General features: G+C 40.7%; 1 protein-coding gene across 3 annotated transcripts; it reads right to left on the minus strand.

Annotated features, from left to right (window-relative positions):
* Positions 1-112: 112 nt before the first annotated feature.
* Positions 113-20,333, minus strand: VPS26C (VPS26 endosomal protein sorting factor C). 3 transcript variants are annotated; one of them, XM_065067831.1, is made up of 8 exons: positions 19,927-20,333; positions 12,650-12,793; positions 11,224-11,373; positions 10,219-10,299; positions 7,594-7,668; positions 3,618-3,768; positions 3,131-3,283; positions 113-1,522 (listed from the first exon to the last, which is right to left on the minus strand). In XM_065067831.1, exons 1-8 carry the CDS (start codon positions 19,981-19,983, stop codon positions 1,440-1,442), a joined length of 894 nt encoding a protein of 297 aa, XP_064923903.1. In that variant the 5' UTR covers positions 19,984-20,333; the 3' UTR covers positions 113-1,439. The 3 variants fall into 3 exon arrangements, with proteins under 3 accessions (XP_064923903.1, XP_021155478.1, XP_064923914.1); XM_021299803.2 differs by lacking the exon at positions 19,927-20,333 and adding an exon at positions 13,516-14,059; XM_065067842.1 differs by lacking the exon at positions 19,927-20,333 and adding an exon at positions 13,558-13,599.
* Positions 20,334-20,676: the final 343 nt, after the last annotated feature.

Below are 20,676 nucleotides of genomic sequence, written 5' to 3' on the forward strand. Positions count from 1 at the left end.
AAGCAGCTTTCATCGGCCTAAAAGCACCCTGGACGATTTCCTGATCTTGAGAGAACAGCTAAGTTACAGTAAAGAGCATTTTCCCCACAGAAGGCTGTTTAAGACACTGAAAGAAGAAATACAATGTTTATTCCTGAAATACAGATGATACAGAACGAGGGCCAAACCTGGGATTACATTTTCCCGCTTGGCAATGCTGCTGGAGAAAGCAAAAGGAAATTACATTTTGGCAGTTTTCTTAATTCTGTCTTTTCTGGTTGTCATCTTTACACTTTTACTTTATATAATGGGCCTGCCTTCATCCCACACATCATATGGAAAATTCACAATTCGAATGAGATTCTGGCTGTTCTATTAACTTAAAACATCAAAATCCAACCTGTTTGTGTTAGGAAGGCTGTTTCTTGCTGAAATAGTTTTCCCATATAGTTCCTTTAAGATGTACAGTCACACAAACATCCCTGTATTTACCTTAACTTATTCCTTTCCTGGCATTTACATTTATCCTTTAAGTTGAACAAGTGCCAATATTAACCCACCTCATTGAGAACAGTGACTTGCCTGTCCCCCTTGGAATGTTTATTCATATAGTGACAAGTCCCATCCTGAAGGCACAAGGTGCCACAACTCAGAAGTTCTTAGTGCATGCTTGTCATGTGGCAGACTTTCTTCTCACATGAAAACTGACCTGTAGGCATCTTATGGAATGGAAGATGGTATAATGCAAAGAAAACATACATACTCAAGGTAAAAACTTTCAACTCATCTTTTTCAGTGCCATTTTACACAGATAGCAAAGATAAAGTAAGGGCATTGTTTTCTAATCCGAAAAAACCACAAACAAAACAACTTCAACTCTCAGCATTCCTCCAATACAGACTCATATTCCCAATTTGACCAACATATATTTGGTGTTATTATACATTTCACTTCACTTATCTTGCATTCATTTTGTGATATTTCTCCCACACCACCACCTTGCATTGTTGTAGCACCATTTTTTATACCTTCAAAGGCATTATTCAGTATGATACACCGTCCCCATAGTATATACACAATGTCTAACAGGACTTACTAGGTTTAAGAGGTCTTCAAAGGACTTTGGAACAAGTATTACAAAACCAAATACTACATATTTCTACAGCTGGTAGAAATAAACAATCATCGCTTCACAATTTGTCTGAGGAAAACTGGGGAAACCATGGTGGCTGAAGTCAGATACCTGACGAGGCTGGCTGGATAGATGTGTCCGCGCTGGCTGTCCTGAGGCAGGCAAAGTGTTAGCAGGAGTTATTGAGAACTGAAAGCACGAGAACTGCCAGCAGGAAAAAGGAAGTGATGTGTTCTCAGTCAAAATGAGACACGTATTCAATTTCACTTTGCCTCTGAAGAATTTTGTCCTGTTTCAGTCTATCCTTAAGTGATTCTTCTCTGGCTATTTACATCCTGCAGAGCTTCAGTGGGAAGTTCTCTGTGATGAGATGATCATCATGCAGAAGGACAACAATGTTAACTTCAAACTCTGGAAGAAAGGGGAAAAAATAGGAGTTCCATATTAACTGGAATTGTAGAAGTGGGAGGAGAGGCAGGCAGCCCCTGCTGTCAGACACAGCACTCCACAGGGCTCTTCCAATCTCTTCCAACACACAAGATTTTCCTGTGGCAGGGATGAACACAGACATCCCAGACCTTGGACCATTCCTAGAGAGCCCTGGCTCATTCTGACGTTCAGGATTCCGCTGGATTCATTTCCATATCACTAAAAAACTATGACATATGGTCTTCCGGACAACAGGCAGGGTTCAGACGTCCAAGGTCAAAATGTTTTGGGAAAGACACCTCACACCAGTGTGTGCTGTTCAGAAGTAAGCAAGTGGAAAAGTTTGGGAACAGACTCCTCCCCTGCTGTCAGCAAGTAGCATGGCCTTAGAACCCTACATTATGTATGGCCTTAAAAAAATTAAACACCAAAATACAATATACCTGCAAACTATGAAAAAAATTCAAAATAAAATTTACTGTTTAGATATTATATGATGTTGTTCAAAACCGAAATCGGTATCAGAACTATAATCAGTCCTAAATGGAGACAGAATACAAAGTCGGGTAAAATTAATAAATGAAGGGAACCAGAGAACAAAAACTAAGAATAGTCCTTTAGAATCTTCATAACTATGTTAAGACTGTTCTTATAATTAGAAGTAGATACTACACAAACAATAAGCATTTGTCACTGTAAATTACTATTCGATAGCTAGAAAGGGCAAAAGGTAGAGAAGAATATTGTTTTGGAGAAAACAACTGTACCTATCAGGTACAAAAATGCTCTCAGGTGAACAGATAAACACGTAGGTCAAGCTGAAAAAGCAGTTGTGCTCATCTGTCCAAGATGAACAGCAGAAAAGTAGGAGAGGCTTCCATTGGGAAGGATCCTAAAGGGACAGACTTGTAACTTCAATCTGATACAATAAAACAAACAAAAAAAGAACCAACACATTCCAGCAGGATGAAGAGAAGATAAACAACCTAGCGAAGAATTTTTGCAGTAATTATTTGAACAAGTGAGGAAAGTCCTAAATTTCAGGTGTTGGTTAATGAAAATGTTGGATTTTGGCAGCAATAACCAGGAACAAGCAGCTGTAGATCAAGAAAAGCAAGGTCACATACAGTGTAACCATACTTTTTCTGAGTCTGCAGCAAAAGAATGGGAAACAACAATGAGAAGAGATGGAAAGAGAGGTTCTCACTGGTGATGAAAAGAAGGAAGGGGTCATCTTGGCATTTTATCCATGGACTATTACTCAAGTGTTTAATCACATCATTTTTTGGCAGGAAAAAATGACCTGCCATTACACCGCTGCTCCTGTCCCTTCACCATTTAATTGTATTAGAAGTAGCTTAATAGTTGCACAACTGTTTTCCATTACAATTATTTGTGCTGTGTTTTCTCATATGAAATACAGCATACTGCAATCCCATTCAGGAAATCTCTGCAGGGAAACAGGTAGATGTCCTTGGTTCTTATAGTGCCAACAGTGATTTATCCCGTTACCTGCCAGAACCTAAAGTGAAACCAGAAACTTCTCTCAGATCCAAGATGCCAACACAGCACAGAGTCCTACACACTCACCAACTTTGAAGTTTGTTGTTTCCAGGGTGGGGCAGGTGAACAGCCTGGGAAACACCATGTATATGGGAATTGGTAGGCCCCTGCAGACATCCCCATCAGCAATCTGAATATTCTGTATCTCTGTGGCATCTCTCGCATACCCTTCTGCGCAGCCTGGTGAAAGTGGGAAATTCAGAGGGACAGTAGTGGAAAGGAAAGAAGAAAGCAGTGGACAAAATTTAAAACAAAAATACACCAGGGCTGGGGGAGAGGTACGCATAGGCACAACATTTTGCACTTTGACCTGCAAGTTTTCACATTAGCCCTCTGAGTTAAGGGTCATAGAGGTTACTTAATTTAATGTTTGGACTGTTCCATCTGAAGTGCAAACCCATTTCTTCTAGTCTTTTTAATTGTGTGTTTTTTGACAGTCTTTCATGTTTAAGCTGAAAGGGTGCCAGTGGTAATTACTCCAGTCTATACACATTCCATGTATAGAGAAACTTACCACAGGTTTCCACACGTACTAACTGCAGCTCGATGCTTTTGACTGCAGCCTCTGCATTCTCCACTACCAGCTCCCCCGTTAGTGGCTGTGTAATGACACAGTTTGTAGAACTGAGATGACCTCTGATGAGAAATTTTGGAAGCGAGGCTCTCTGAAGTTATTAGGAGGAAAAAAAGAAGACACAACTGTAAGAGCAGACTAAGAAAAAAAATACCTTTCAGAAAGACAGTTGTCAAAACATGTAGGAAATCCCAAAAAGTTGCAAAGTTAATAACTCAAAAGTTCAAAAATGCCTCACGTAACTTAAATAATATAACTCTTTAAATATGCATCCTTACATAGATACATTGATATCTCTTAACCACCCTCCGCACTGACATGCATCCCCCCTACCCACTCCATCCACAGGAGCATTTTTCCTGGGATGGACTGACAAAACTTGGCGTTACAATTAACCCAGAAGTCGGGAACCGCCTGGTGAAGGAGGTAGGCTGGCAGGACCTAACAGGACAGTCAAGTTAAATCAGCTTGCAGTGCTCTAGAGAACTGCATTCTGGTCCCATTTTGTTATGGATTACTATATAGTCTATAGTTTCAGTGATTTTTTCCCACCTTTTAAAACTTCTCTGTCGTGGCTGCTATTGGGAGGGAAGACAGGCATTTAAAAATCTTCGTTTAATGCAAGATGTACCAAGACACCAATTAAGGACAATTAACACAGAGCTTAATTTAAATACAGGATCACACTTAACTTTAAAATTTTCTGAACAGCGTGTTTCCTACTTTTTAAGGAAGGAGCAGTAGGAGCAGCTGATCAAGGACGACAGTCTATAAAGCAATTTCCCTAAGAGACCAAAGCAGGGGGGAGGTGGGGTTTGCTGTCTCTGCCCTCCCCTTTCTCGGGCCAGCAGGCACCACAGATACTCTCTGCCAGCAGAAAAACTCATATGCCAGAAGCTCCAGTTCCATGTCAGGTTCTGGCAGAAGCCATACTGAAACAGTTGACTTTTTAGCCACATCTTCGGCTCTTACCTTTACCATCCAACCTTCTTCAAACTCTTTGAGCATCCTGCTCTAACTTGCCCCTCCTTTTGCATGCCTTATTCTTCTCCCCCTCCTGCATTTTTTTGTTATTGACATCTTTGATGTCAGCCCCTACCTTCCAAACATCTGTTCACACTTGTGGTGCTGGATTTTCCTTGCTCATGTAACTGATTTTCCCTTCTTCCAAACCACCTCTCTTTTCGCAAACTGTTTCTCCCAATCTCTTTTGTTTGCTTCTTAGTCCTGGCTGCCAGTAGCAATGGCAGAAAAGTTCTCCTCAGCTATTGTTTAGACTGTTTCACTCAGATACCCAACACCTCTGCAGAATGTAGCTGTTCCACTCTAAGCAAATCTTTGGGGGAAAGGAAAAGAGAGGAAGTTTAATGTGCTTAGTAAATGTGACCTCACTGGGTGTTTTCTCCTAAATTAAAGAACAGAAGTTGCATCCATGACAAATGCACCCTATGAAATATTGAGTCCTAAAAATGTATTAGTAACATGCTTTTTTATTTTATGATCCCTCACAGGTTCCTCTCGTTACAACTATTAGTAAACACAGAGTTACTTCCCTGCTTCACAGGGACATCACACAGCTGTTCACCAAAGTACATGGTCACCAATCTAAGAGACAGAGACAAAAGGAACTTGCAGAACAAGAACTTGAAGCCATTTTCCTCAATCCTAGTCTACCAGACTTGTTTTTTTAAAGGTGTATTTCCCCTAGAGCCTTACTACTCTTATCAGTACTCTTCATCCTTTAATCCTACCTGGGTCTTCTCTCATCTTCACTGGTAAAGTGGCCTTTACCCGTGAGTCTTTGCTAAACCAACAAGTAGAGTACCAAGATACAGAAGACGAAACACAGGTTCATAGGAAGAGCAGACTGCTGAGAGCTTACTATTTAGCAGCAGTCTCAAAAGTAATTTTACCACCAAGAATAGTTATTATATCCTTACATTTGGAAAAACACATGCTTTCAAGTGTGCAGCAGTCTCTAGAGACATGAGAGGCTGCGGGACACAACCTGCTCATCCTCTAACTTAGCAGGATTTAACGGTTCAGCCATGACAGCTGGTTGGTTTTCTAGGGTCACCTCCTCCATGCTTAAGAATGATCCATTCCAACATGCAGAAAGTCAAGCAAAGGTAGGAAGAGACCTCCATGGATGAACATGAAGCTACTGCTAAAATACTGATAAAAGGAAGTACATAAAAGATGGAATTAGGATCAGGTGACCCAGGAAGAAACACTACAGGAATGTGCAGGGATGGTTTTGGAAAAGCCAAAGCCAACCTGGAGTTGAATCAAGAAACTTGAAGGGCAGACAACAAAAAGGGACATCTACAAGTGTACCAGCTGCAAAAGGAAGATGAGCTTAAATGTCAGCTTGCTACTGAACGTGGCAGGGGAGCTACTGACAGAAATCATGAAAAAGACAGAGGTGTTTAATGTCTTCTCTGCCTTGGTCTTTACTGGTAAGAGTTACCTTCAGGTATCCTGGGCTCCTGCAACCACAGAGAAAGTCTGGAGCAAGGAAGAGTTATCCTTGGTAAAGGAAGAACAGGTTAGAGAACATTTAAACAGACTGATGTACACAGTACATGGAACCAGATGGAACCTGAAGGAAGCTGACCCATGTCACTGTGGGGCCAATCTTGACTATCTTTGAAAGGCTGTCATGAACAAAGAAGGTTCCTGAGCAATGGAAGGCAGTAATGTCTTCAGTTGGAAAGATCCAAGGAACTATAAGCTCATCAGCCTTGCTTCAATCCCTAGGAAAGTGATGGAGCAAATAACAGCGGAAGCAGTTTTAAAACATATAAAGGACAAGAAAGTGACTGGAAGCACTCAGCATGGATTTATGAAAATGAAATCATGCTTAACCAACCTGATGGCCTTCTATGATGAAATTACTAGATTGGTGGACAAGCAGAGAGCAGTGGATACTGTTTATGTTGCCTTCAGGGCAGGTTTTGATACTATTTCTCCTAACAACCCTCACTGACAAACTGATGGGGAGTACAGACCAAATGCACAGACACTACGGTAGACTGAGAACAGCCTGAACTGCAAGACTCACAGGTTTGTGATCGGAAGCACAAAGGCCAGCTGAAGGCCGGTCACTAGCAGTGACTGTGGTCACTACTGGAGCCAATATTACTTCACATCCCCAGTGATGGCTGGGATGATAGGAGAGTGCATCCTCAGCAAGTCTGCAGATAATACCATATTGGAGGGAGTGACTGGTGAACCAGATAGTTGTGCTGCCCTTCACAGGGACCTCAACAGGCTGGACAAATGGGCCTACAGCATCCTGAGCTGCATTAGAAAGTGTTGCCGGCAGGCTGAGGGAGGTGATTCTCCCTGTCTTTTCAGCACTGGTGAGACAAAACTTGGGACAGTGTGTCCAGTTCAGGACTTCCTGGTACGAGAAACACACACCTAAAGCAGGGAAGTAATATTATTAACAAAAACTGCACAACAAAAAATCTGGAAAAACAGAACACGGGTTTCAGTAAACAAACAGAAACGGGTGTTCAGAAAGCTAAATGACCAAGACAACTACTACTCTTCATATAGGCCTCCAAAAGCCACGTAGGGCTGTAAAAAAGGCATAACCAAGAATCAAAGTATACTTTTTTAAAGGATGTTGGCTACACATGGTATAGAATATTTTCCCTTGCCTCACTGGCATCTTTCACTCAGAAAAATGACCAAAGTGTTTAACCATTATTGAATAAGGTTCCACCTTATGTTAGTCACAACTATCACAAGAGATCAGGCAAAATCACTTTATTGCTTACAAAAATGAAAAAGGAGAAAAAAGAAAAAGAAGAGCTGATTATCTGCAGGGTAGTATTTAATCATTCCTCTCTTGTTCTCACTCAGAATCACCCAAGCATTACATTTAAAATAATAAGAAAACTCTTACCTCTTTAACATTTTGCAGAGTTTCAGGAGTAATTGTGAAGTCTACTGGGCTTGGCATCAGCTTCCCTTTCTGTGCCTATAAGTAATGAAAGAGCTAAACTGTAAACTATGATTTACAAAACACACACAGACAATATTAAAAAAGACAACAATATTAAACAATATTAAAAAAGACAACAATATTTAAAAAGTCAAGGAACTGTGAAATGTATTGCTTTTCAGGATTGTTTTCATACTGAAAATATGCATCTCTGTAATAAAAAACCAGAGATTTCCTGTCTTAGCTATTAAATAACATTATGATGTTGTCTAAAAACAAGTCACAACGCATCACAAATCTGAACTGTAGAAACAGAACTGTGTCAATTTCTGGTCACTTTGTATTTGCCATTTCAGTAAACCACAACACGGTCTCAGTTGGTACATTTTTGGCATAAGCTCTACCTACATTAAAAACAAACAAACAAACAAAAAAACTCAAACAAAACAAACATAGTTGACTACTGTAAACCACTTGGAAAAGAAAAAAATACCTTGCCTATCTGAAGCATATGACATTCTATAGAAAAAAGTTAAATTTCATATTTCTGTGCTTACAAATAATTACATTTTATATGTCACTTGCAATGTTTCCTTTCATTATTAATACTTAATAAATTTAGGCAGGGGAGAGATTACAAATGAACTTGCTCCATTGCTTCAAATATGTTTTATAACATTTCCCTCCCTCTTCTTATCTTTGAGCACTGTGAACTCTTTCTGCTGCCCTTTCTCTAACAGCTCAGACCTCTTAAGAAGCCATCCTCATATTACTAGGAGATCCTCGGCTGATGGAATCAGGTGTAGCATTGATTTGGCTTAGCATTCCAGCTTCTTTAATTGTAAAATAAACAAAACTTGGTCCAGGTTAGCCTTCCACGCTGGAGAAGCAATTTTGGGGGCACATTATTACAGTTTTTCAGTACCTATTTAAACCACTTGTCACAAAACCAATAAGTCTTTCTGGGCCCTGAGCTCTGCTGAGATGGCAGCCTGTACTCTGCATCAAGAAGGGAAGCTTTGCTTACCATCCACCAACCTCTGTCCGTCCTTATCTCAGTGACGTGCACCATCTTTCCCAACATACTTAGAGGAAGTGGCCAGCGCAGCATCAATTGTGAGAGACCCAACTGTACGTAACTGGGATTTGGCAGAGCACACCACCACCACTGGGCTTAAACTTAACTCTTAGGATCTACCCTCACTACTTAAGAATTCAAAAGAGCTTCTGCTGTCCAGCTGCCAGATGGAAGATATTAGCAAAAGACTGACTGCATTTTCCCATAAGTGACAAATGGTGGCAAAGAATAAGGCTAAGGGAAATGGTACACTGAGCACTGACAGTGAGAATTATATGTTGAGTAAAACCTCATTAATTCACCCTGACTAAGAGATCCATGATTTACTGGCTTGTGATCTAAGAAGTGCTGTAGTGGCAACAAGAAATAAAAGCAGGAAACTGCATAATATGTAATTTGTTCACTATTTTGACAAGTGTGGCTTACTTAGAATGTAATAATGGACCAATAAAATGTAACATAATATACTTTAGAAAATGAAATCTTACCAACAGGAAACTTCTTTATAGCACCTAGCTAAATTTTTTTAAAAGGTGCTAAATCTTAAAAAAAGATACTACATCACTAAAAAAGGTACTATAGAACTAGAATAATGTATTTCCACCATTATTCAGAAGTAAGACAAAAGATTCTAAGACTTCACCGTCCTGCTAGATTTCAAAGGAACGATACAGCATGTTCTAGCAAGTTGTGGGTGGAAAAAAGAGGTCCTTAATTAGGCCTGCACAGTCTGTACTGACATCAGACGCTCTGGACATGCATACAAGTCAGTGTAAACTAAAAACCAATCTGATACAGGAAGTGCAAATAACAAGCAGCAAAGCATTTCTTGTGACACAGTCAGATCTCATCCCACAATGACATCTCCACAGGAGGAAGGCTGTCTCCATGTTGCTAACTGCAGGATGTGGTATTTGTTAACCTAGTTATCTTAGTGTATTGCCAACCATGGGCTTACTTAATAGCAAAGGTGGCAAGCTTATTTCCAACATAATACAGTCCCAGCTTTGATATTTTGAGTCAGGGCTCTAAACCACAATTAGCCATCTGAAGAACAGAAATCCTATCTCTTCACCAATCAACTCCCATTCCTATAACAGGCATTCCAAGTGCCTGGAACCTTTGGCTAAGAAATGCTCAGATATTCTGAAACTGTGTTTAGATTAAAGCCATAATATTTATCCAACCGCGCCATTGTTTCAGGACTGAAAGGACAAATAAAAGAATAAACTCAGTGCAGTATAAAAAACATCTTGTAATCCAAATCCTTTTTGTACTATTTTCTTTTAATGAAAAGGGAGATATGTTATTCTAGTCAGAAGCAACAGACACCCTAGCTCTTCTGGATGTTTTTGTTTTGAGGCCAGTTTCTTTTACCCATATATATCCCATGTGGTGTTGCAGATTACATGGTGTTACTTGGTTTTCTAACCTTACTGCTAAACTTCACTTAAAATAGAAAACATAAATAAATCTCATTTTGTATAGTTAATACAAACAACACTTACCAGTGAGTGGACAATGAATTCACAAGTCTTAGTTAGGTCTTTTGCCAGCAGAGAACGTCGCATATCACACCGTAGTGTATACTGGCAAGAACAGGATGGTAGAGAAAAAGAAAAGAGCCTTAGTTAAGATTTCCTCTCTCTCTCTTAACTTTTCATCACATATGTGCAGAGTCATTACTATTTAAGGCACCATTACAACAAATTAGTAGGAAAGCACCTACCAGTGACAGAGAGAAGGGAAGGAGATAAGAGACATACAATGATTTTAGATGCTTCCAAATAAAGCTGATTTGATATACACTTGTATCTGGGTATATACTACTATATAGATTATCTACAAAATGGTAAATGCAAGTTCTTTCACAATAAAATCAAAACTAGATGAAAACATTACCCTGTAGGAGAACTGTAGGAGATTTAACAAGCATGGCTAATATATTTTATCCTTTCTCAACCCAAAGCCCCTCTTTCCAGTGTGCTTTTAATTCCCTCTTGTACATCCATGCTACATCTGAATTGCTGCATTATCATCAACTATTTCCAATGAAAAGCTTAAACTTGCTGGGAAAGGAAATGGACATCACAACAATTTTTTAAAAGCAGCATTATATTGATGGGATTCTGAGCTCTTAGGATGGTTCCTTTGCCACATTTAAGAAATGTTACCACCTCTGGTAAGTGTTGACTTCTAGAAAGTGGAACTGAAAAAGGCAACTAGTAACTACCTATAAATTAGTACTTGAAGGTTAACATTTATTATTTTTAATCTAAGTTATATCTAGAAAATACAGTGCACATCAGAATAATGCTATATTAATAAAGCTACTTACTTCAAAGGATCTCTAACTTTCTGCTCATTCTTCAAATAAGAAAATATGTTGCACTACAAAAAGATAACTCTATCACAAAACTTTATCCTCTGCTTCCATGGAACAAGAGATGCTTTAGAATACATTCTGCAGATAACAAAAGTTCAGATTCTTTTTACAGATATGACTGCCTTACCTGAATATTAACAAAGACACCATGATATGTTTCATACAAAACTTTGTTCCCCTTCATTTGCAACGGAAATTCAAATGGAATTTCTGTCTTTCCGCTGGGAAGTTTCCCTGGTTTTACCATTTCAATAGTGCTGTTAATAATCTGAATAGGCTGCAAAGACAAATATCAAGAGGTTTAGTTTGAAGCACAGTGACAGCTCCGTCGTCTCAAGAATCACCGACATCCACTAAACTCTAATAGACTTGCTGAATTTCCAAAAACTCAGGTATTTCTTCACGACACAAAGCTCTCCAGTCTTACAATGAAAATAAATATTAAGAATGTTTTCCTCAGGAAGATAATTTGTGACCTATTTTATGGTTATATCATACTAATAACCAAACAGAGAGAGCTAAACAGAAGAGACTCAAGTGCTTTGGAAAGTGGAGCTCCATTTCCTAAATTATAACCCTCAATAGCAGCAGCTGGAATCAACATGTATGTGTGTCTGTCGATCGGCTAGCCATTCCTTCCTACCTTCTCCCTGGCCTTTGGCCATCCTAAAGATCTATATTTAGGGCTAGTCTCACTGGAACAATGGCTAACTATGATTCAACTGGGGAAGTCTGCTTGAAGATTACACTACTTTTGTCTCTCTGCAGTTTTCCTATTATTTTTTCTCTGCTAGACAGGTATAAGAAAATCCATTGCTTCTACTGTTTTGTTCTGTTTTTCAATCGTTCATGGACAGATTATTCATACTGCAAACAAATTAACTATGATACAAATGAAGACCTTAAAAGGCTGTGCACTGAGGCTATTCTAACTTAAGCAAACTGTTCTGCAAATGTAGCTGTACAGCCTCTAGACAGAGCCAGCCTAGCTTCAATCAGCACAGCCATGTTCGTGCGAAGCCTGAGACAACTTGCCTCACTAGATTCCACACTTCCAAACCTGGAGAGCAGTACAGAGGCCTCCCAAGAGCTCTGCAGTCAAGCAGTCTGGGCACAGCCTCGTACTCCACAGAACAATCTGCGCAGGTCCCATGTCATGCCTAGTAACACACAACCTCAACGACCTCTGCAGAAACTATTGTGATAGTGACTGATCTGGCACAAAAATCCAATTAGACTCAGTCACTTTAAACAAACAAAACCACCAAATGCGACTTATTATTTTTCTTTAAATCATGGTCCTTCAATGCATCATCCAGTAACCATACTATTTATGTTACTGAATTTCAGCCCTAAAGAAAACTCTCCAATCAGTGCAAGTTCCACCCCCAAAATGTCATCATATATCACTAGGTAATGGTAAGTATTTCTATGCTTTCTATCATTTACATACCATGAAGTCCTGTAACTACCAGAGATGCATTATGAAAAGATTTAATTTGAGAAAATGGCAAGAGTTTTGTGCTGAAAATATTAACCGGCACAGGTCTTACCTTGACAGAATTATAGAAAGCTTCGAACACACCCACACTTTTGGAACTAAGCTGCAGATTTACCGATCCTTCCATTGTTAAAGAGATTCCTTGGTGCTGGACTGTGTCCTTACTTGTTATGACCACAACTCCAGAAAGAACTTCCTAATAGGAGAAAAGATAACATGAAAGCATTTGTTTAAATACATTTCTTCTATAGTTTTTACTCAGCATGCTGATTTTCAAACTCAAGAAAACTGGTCACAGAGAACAGTCTAACCTTGTCGGAAAAGATACTGAAAGCAATGTGAGGAAGAGACCTCTGTGCTTCTAGTTTATTTTTGATAAAAATATTCTTCTCCTCCTGGCAGAAGTACTAATCTGAGCTTTAATTTCTTTCCAAAGTTTCAAGATCTTCCTCTTCAGGAGGATAACAATATCCTCACAAGCAACTATTGGGTCAGTTGGTAACAGACAAATTCCATTTCACACGTTAGAATGAAATCCCAGGAAGAATTTTCATATGGGACAGTCAGCCATGGGAGATGGAAGAGAAGGCATAACTGTAAAAATGATAGCCAAGTTGAGGATAAAGACTCACCTCAAGAATGGATTGGAATAGATTTTATATAAATAAATAGGCAGATAAACAGTTTTTCTGCCAACACAAGCAAATTCCATGCTGTGTGGTAAATAGTTTAAAAGCATATCCGAATTGAAGGCACAAGTTGTATGACTCAGGAGATGCATCACGTATCCCATTAAGAATGTTTTCTCTGCAAAACTGTATTTGCCCAAGAACACTGCATCTTGGAAATATCGACTTAGAAGTTCTAATACTGAAAAAAAGATTAACTGCAGAGCAACACACAGTTCATTTTACATACCCCATAGTTTATCCTTCCCCTCTCCTACAAAAGAGAACCTACTCCAAGCCAGAGTTCCACGCCAAACATTCATATACATCTGGAAATAGCAGCGAGTGATCTGAGAACCTGAAGAAAGTTTCTTGGGGCCAACCCTCTCTTCTGCTCCGCAGTTACGCTCTCCGCACTTTCACCAGGCTCGCAAACTAGACACCAAACTACAGATCACTCCAATCAAAGGATAATTCAGACTGCCCACTCTACGCTCGACCAGTTAAAACCAGTCTAGTTACATTCATCTCTGACAGGCACTACTTGAATTTTGCCAGCCTTTTGTCTTTACTAGTGGTACAGGATGGCAGTACAGAAAATGGGTCAGGCAGTTTAAAGCAGAACAGGACAGCAGCAGAACATCCAGCATCACAACAAAAACTGACGGGCTGCAAGTCTGAGAAGAGAACCTGCAGCAACTGGGAAATGCCAGGAACAGGAGGCACAAGCACAAAAGGACAGTAAAGAAAAGCTGACCTAAATACTGTACTGCTTTTCTAACAGGCTTTAATTAGTACAAGCAATTAGGTTATTGCTTTGAAAAATGAGTACAGATGAACTATAAGAAGCAAGGACAATCCTGAACATATGAACTGCTTTAATAAATGAGAACATTCTCCCATCACACAGGAACAACCTATTCCAGAGCTATTGCCTGCATACTTTCAGATGATAAGGGTGTATGTATTTGGGGCAGAAAGGAGAAGAATGACTTAAAGTTACATATGAATTTTTCTTATAACATTCAATGTTTCTTAAGAAATAAAAACAAAAACCACCTCCAAACCACTTTCTAACAAAATCTTTTAAAGGTCACTAGTATGGGGGAGAGAGAAGTATCATGAAAAAAACCTATAATATTCACTTAAACAGTTTATATGCAATTAGATTGTGTTTCTGTTTTATACAGGGGGAAGTCAGCTATGTCTTTTCTGGAGAAGAGCCATTTTATCCTTCTTTGTGTAAAACCAGGGTCCCCTCTAAACACAAAGCTGTCAGTACGCGTGTTCTTCTGAGAAGTACAACTCAAAGAATATAAGCTTACCAAGATGTTCAAATACTTACACTTAGCAAACAATTTGTGAGAAAATATTATTTTGTTATTGTAAAAGTTATGTGGCATCACGTAATACTAAACAAGTACTGTGTTCAGTCCATATCAAAAGGGGTTAATTTACCTTTAACACCACAAAACTAAAGGCATAGAGAAAGTCACCACTGGAATTAATCCCCACTTACTACAATGTAGTAACTTACAACCAGTTGTTCTCACTCACTCATTACCTTCTCCATTACTAGGGACTCCTCATGGCTTCAGCATGTGATAGCAAAACTTTGCAAGACAGAACAAAGCTAACAGAGTTGTACACAAAATTATTCATCTAAACAGAGTATCCACTCATGAGGTCAGTGTATTATGTGATGCAGACAGAGAAGCCAGGTACATATGCTACGGCAAACAAAGCACTTTTGTGAGAAGACTGTCTCAGGTTAATGATTCCAAACAAGCTTTTTTGCTTTCTGTGGTCAGTTCCTTACCATTCGGATATGCACATGAAACTGCCAGGAAGACCGACACTTTTAAAGTTTCAGTCACTTTCAAGGTCGCAACTAAGATGAACATCGGCTTCATCTGACCCAGCACAACTTCTTGTTTCTCTGGTTGTTGAGCAGAGTTACCCAGGTCTGGTTGAAGACAATTTGGAATGTTCTTCAATCAGTTACATTAAATGGTGCAAAAGATGGATCACAGAATCTCAGCTTGAGAGCGCCAAGTCACATCTAGACTTCTGACTGAACTAGACAGCTATTCAGTATCTATAAACTTTATGTAAAGACCAGAAGGATCAAAGTAAACACTATACTGTCCCATGCATTACTGGGAAAATTACTTTTAGTGTTAAAATATATACTAATTCCAACCTGTTTACACTGTGCATGGTCAGTTGGTTACCAACAAGATGTCTTAGGTTCCTTTTAGATTCCACTTTCTATGTCACAGGCATTCACTTTTAGGACAAACACTTGGCAATTTAAAAATTCCCATTAAGTTCACGTAAGTCACATTTACTAAATATGCCTGATCATTCCCTTCCACATCTATTCCTCTACACAAGCCACCTGCAAATCTTAACTGCATAGTCTTCTGACTATTTAGGAAGAAAATGTCCACGTTCAATAGAAAAAGTCTGCTAGACCCAACTAACTAGTCATTAGAAGCTTTAAAACCTCAGTGCTCAGATTTACTAATTAGTTTGTTTTTTTAGAAAAAGTAAAAGGCTTCCTTATGGGCAAATTCTGACTTGGACTCACTTGTCGTTAAAAGTCTTGGCTGACATTAACTCTGGCACCTGTCTTTGTACAATGCATTTTTCAGGTCTTTCAGCCTGGAATTCTTTTAATTATCAATCTCAGACTGTCACAGTTACTCCAGTCATCTGTTTAGGTTTTCTAAATAAAATGCATCGTTAGTTGCACCTGTCCCCTCATTCTTCTATCATTCCAGAGTTTATTAAATCAGCCTCAATGACTCAAGAATTCTCCATTCAATTAAAGAAAATAATACGTCTCATAAACACACATCTTCTGTTTCAAGGAACTTAAACACAGTTTTGCTGCAATAAGCCTTATTTTGCTATTATAGGACTGTGTTATTAGGATCCATTTTATCGACTTTTTGTTCTTAAACCCTCTATTGCCTTTTTTTTTTTTTTGAAAAAAAAAAAAAAAAAGCTATTACTCTTTTGGTCCAAGAAGTGGCAAACTTGGGTTCTTTTACTCACAATTTGAAGTATTTTATTTAAGCCAGTTTTTCTCAAATTGAAGTCTGAACAAAATAAAGGTCTTTATTTGGTTCCTCCAGCTTCTGATGATTGTAACTAATGACTACCGAAAATGCTTACTGTTTATTACAGCATGTTATTTTAACCAACTTCCTTTTTAAAACCAGGAACACAATCTCAGGCTAGCATGTTGCATGACTATTTTACAAATTTTGTGTCTAATTTCTCCCAATTAAAAATGAACAGTCCACACAGGAGCAAAGAACAACTAAAATGAACAAAAACATTGCCTATTCAACTACCTAGAACTGAAGAAAGTTTTAGGAAGTGACCTCCCCTTGGTGTAAGAGATTGCTTTGTAACAATGAAAAATGCTTGTATTCAGCTGGATTTAGCATAACCACAATCACCGTACCAGGATGAGAAATAGTCTGACCCAACACAAGACAACCAGGAACAATATCTGAAGGTTCTGCTGTATGATATTCTAGCACCAAAGAGAAATTTTAATCATCTTGCCCTGACGGAGAATGCCTATAATGAAACCTATGCATCACTCTGACCTTACAAGAAGCAAAAAAGAAGTAGTTTTCCTGGTCAGCTATTTACTTTAGACACATCCTTATCTTCTCCCCTCACCAGCCTTCCCATATGTACTTTCATCAACATTTTCCCCTAATGAGACTCAAATTCAGTTCTGCAATAAAATTAAAGTTTGTTAACTTTCAGAGTTCTTCCCTATAAGTTTATATTAAAAACTCCCACACCTTCAGAGCCTTATTCAGTATGGAATTTACCATTAAGAGATCCTCGGCACAGTTCCTTGTTAAATATGGGTCTCCCCTATATCTGTTTCCCCTCTCTCCTCTTAGAGGGAATAAAGATGCCATAGCAAATACACTCAACAGCTGTAAAGACACTGGTTGACATACACATAACAGATCAGAGATACTGATTGCTAAAAATCCCTGCATATTTCACCCAGTCTATGCACTCCCAAGAGGTACAAAACTAGAGCCTGAATGGAAGAATCAGTAGCTGTTGCCGTTATCAGTTCTTCTCTCTATTATCACCTAAAATCACAGGCTGAGATCCTTTAGACTGTTCTTTATCCATTCCATTTTATTATGTTTGTCAATTTTCCTGTTCCATTGGAGCCACTTCACTATGCCTCATCTCTTTTCTATAGGCCATCCAGCACAAGACCATTCTGACACTGATTGTTCAATATTCTGTGTTCTACTCAAGACGACATTTGTAAGAAAAACAAAAAAAGGATGTGCATGATTCACCAACTTTATTTTTAGTTGTTTATTTTTCCTGGGTGTCGTGCCAATCAAACACTACCCATTTCCCTGATCTGGTTTACTGCGTAGCTAATACTATCAGCACAAGAAAGGTGGCAGAAATTAAATGGCTAGAGAGGTAAGTGGCATTGTGCAGTTATGCCAGATCATTCATGGTCTTGGGCAAATTATGACTTAAAAACTCAGTAATGTTTTGGCAATCTTTTGTGCTATTGTAATGTACTAGCATAACAAAAAGACCATTATGCCAGTGCATAATTTAGACATCACCTTTTTCCATATCCAAATGCAGCTTTAAATAAGTTAAGAAAAAAAAAAAGCCAAAGCACACCTGTTGCCTTCCAAATGACTAGCTAGACATACACGTTGGGATGAAGTAGTGTCTTTACTAAGGGAACTCCTTCATTTTCAAGTAGCATTGATGCAAGCATATTTTGGGATGAAAGTTGTCATAGACCGCAGGTATTATTAGCACAGCTACTGTCACTAAAGTATATAACAACCAGTAAACTTCTAAAAACGCCCACCACAAACCTGCATATATTTCATACCTAATTAAAGAGAGATTTGTAATTCCTTTCTGTGCCTAGGAAACTTCTATTAAAAATTCATGTTGTACTTCTAGTGTACAGCTCTTTCATCATCGTGTTTTCCCATCAGTCAGACCTCCAAATTTCAGACCTAGTTAATGAACTAAAGTTATAAACCTTTTCACATGGAATTAAAGTGGAAGCAAACAAACAATACTGACAGATTTACTATCCATAATCATTTAATATCAGCTTAAAGAAAGAAGAAATACCCCTTTCCTGTTTCAAGTCCCATTTTGACTGATATAAAGCAAGCCAAGTGAAGAAAGAGAAAATAGGCATAGCATTATGATAATGAAATAACTAAGATCCTTCTAATAATGTGCATCAGCAAAACAGTGTGAAAGTGAGATACAGAAAGTAGTCTTTACCAGTATGGTGCCACACTTAAAGGGATGTGTTGTTCACAAAAATATAATTTAGATTTATGAAAGCTATTCTCCAAATTATTTGACAACTGCACAAGAGATGCTGCATATCCTTCCATTCAAATCCATTTAAAGCAGTTTTCCAGGATTAAAACCATGCAATAAATAGAAACACGCTTTATACACTGTAACAGCCAAACTACTAATGTATAGGAAAGCTGTGTGTGAAAAGGAATTAATAGTACAAGCATGTGTCTGGATAGAAAAAAAGAAATAAACCAAACTGAAAACTTCTGCTTAAACAATACCATATTTCTAGAAAAACAGTGATAAAAACAAATCTTAAAAACATGTGCCAGGTGATTTGTATTTTGTTTTTTTCTAAACTGAGCTTGAAGTCTTCAGCAATGAAAAAAAGGCACAGGATTTTTTCAAGTAGCTGCAAAAGCTGAAGTATACACAATCACTTTATCACTCTCAACAACTACATCAGTGAAAAGAGTCAAGAAATCAGACTCCTGCCCAATAGGAGAGGAAAAAACGAATTAAAAAAAAAAGGATCTGTTCATCCGTTCTTGCCTGAGTACTTTACCTAAGAGGAGATCTACTACCGGCACCAAACGGCAGCTTAAGACACCTTCAGGTACCTTGCAGAGCACAGAAACGGAACAAGACTCTGCAACAGCAGCTGGCCGCACCTGCATAGCGGCGTACCAAGGCACCTGTTCTGCTCTAATACACCACCATAAACAATGGAAGCGACACTGTCCTGTAGGTGAACTCCAAACTGTCATGTCTCAAGAGGCCTCGCTCCTTCCTTCCCTTCTGAAGCCGTGCCGCCTTCCCCAGAGACAGGTCAGCGGTACTCCTACCGCATCGCTCCGGTACCGAGGGGAAGGGGGACAAAAAGCAGCCCCTAATGCCAAAGACGTGCCGGAGCTGAGCACCGCTCTGCTACAGGCCAGCGGGAAACCCCGGCGTCCGCCGTAGGGAACTACGGGGCTGCCACGGGGAGGGGAGCGGCGGCGAAGAGTGAAAGGTCTGAGCAGGGGCGGAGGCGAAGCTTCCCGCAGCCGCAGCCCCACCACCGCGGCAAAGAACGCCACCGCAAGGGGAGACACGGAAAAGAGGCGAACTGTTCCACTTTGCGAGGAAGAGCCCCGCTGCCTCCGCGCTGCCGGCACCTCCCAGCGGAAAGCCAGGAGCCCGGACACGGCACCGGGCTGGCAGACCGGCCCTGCGGCGACGGCATCAAGCCGGGGCGGGCACCCGCGGCAACGGCGCCGGTTTCTCGGCGGGGCCGCGGCCGGGCGTCGGTCGGGGCGGCACTCACCCCGCAGCGGTACACCTTGTTGGCCCGCTTGATCTTGATGTCCAGTGCGGTGCCCATCGCGGCCGCCGCGCGCGGTCACGTGACGCCGCGCGCTGTCACGTGGCGCGGCCCGCGCCCGGGAGGGAGCCGTTCTCCAGCTACTCGCTTCCGCTGCCGGTGGGGCGGGAAGTCCGTTCCATAGACATCCGGGGCTCCAGTTGGCGTCATTTCTCAGCCGGTGACTCCGCTTCCCGGCCGGCTCCGCCTGCTTCCTGGTAGTCATAACAACGAGCGGGGGCTGGGGGGCGCTTCCTGCCCAGGCATGTCGGCGCCTTTCCGCCGCCGCGGGGGCGGAGGAGGGGGAAGCCGAGGAGCTGGTGACGAGACACTCCCTGTGGAACTACAGCTCCTGGCGTGCTTGGAGCGCAGGCAGGGCCCCCTGTGGGCGCGGGGGCGCCGCATGGTCTGACGGGACATGTAGGCGGCGGTCGCCGGAAAGTGGAGCATGCGCAGGGCGGCTCAAGCAGTAACGGCCGGGCTCGGCGGGCGGGGTCTGGCGCGTGCGCAGCCGTTGTCGCGGAGCGGCGCGCGCTGTCCGTTGGCGGGCGCGGCGGCTGAACCTAGCGGTGCCGCCCTGGTGCCTCTCGCCACCAGCGGGTAGGCAGTCGCCTGTCGCCGCTGTCGGGGAGACTCCCTGGTCTAATACTCCTGGTATTCGCTGCGGGCCGCCCCGCCTGGCCTGGGAGCCCTGCAAGCGGTGGTCGCGACGGG

The sequence above is a fragment of the Columba livia genome, chromosome 1 (assembly GCF_036013475.1).
Source record: "Columba livia isolate bColLiv1 breed racing homer chromosome 1, bColLiv1.pat.W.v2, whole genome shotgun sequence".
Classification (NCBI taxonomy): domain Eukaryota; kingdom Metazoa; phylum Chordata; class Aves; order Columbiformes; family Columbidae; genus Columba; species Columba livia.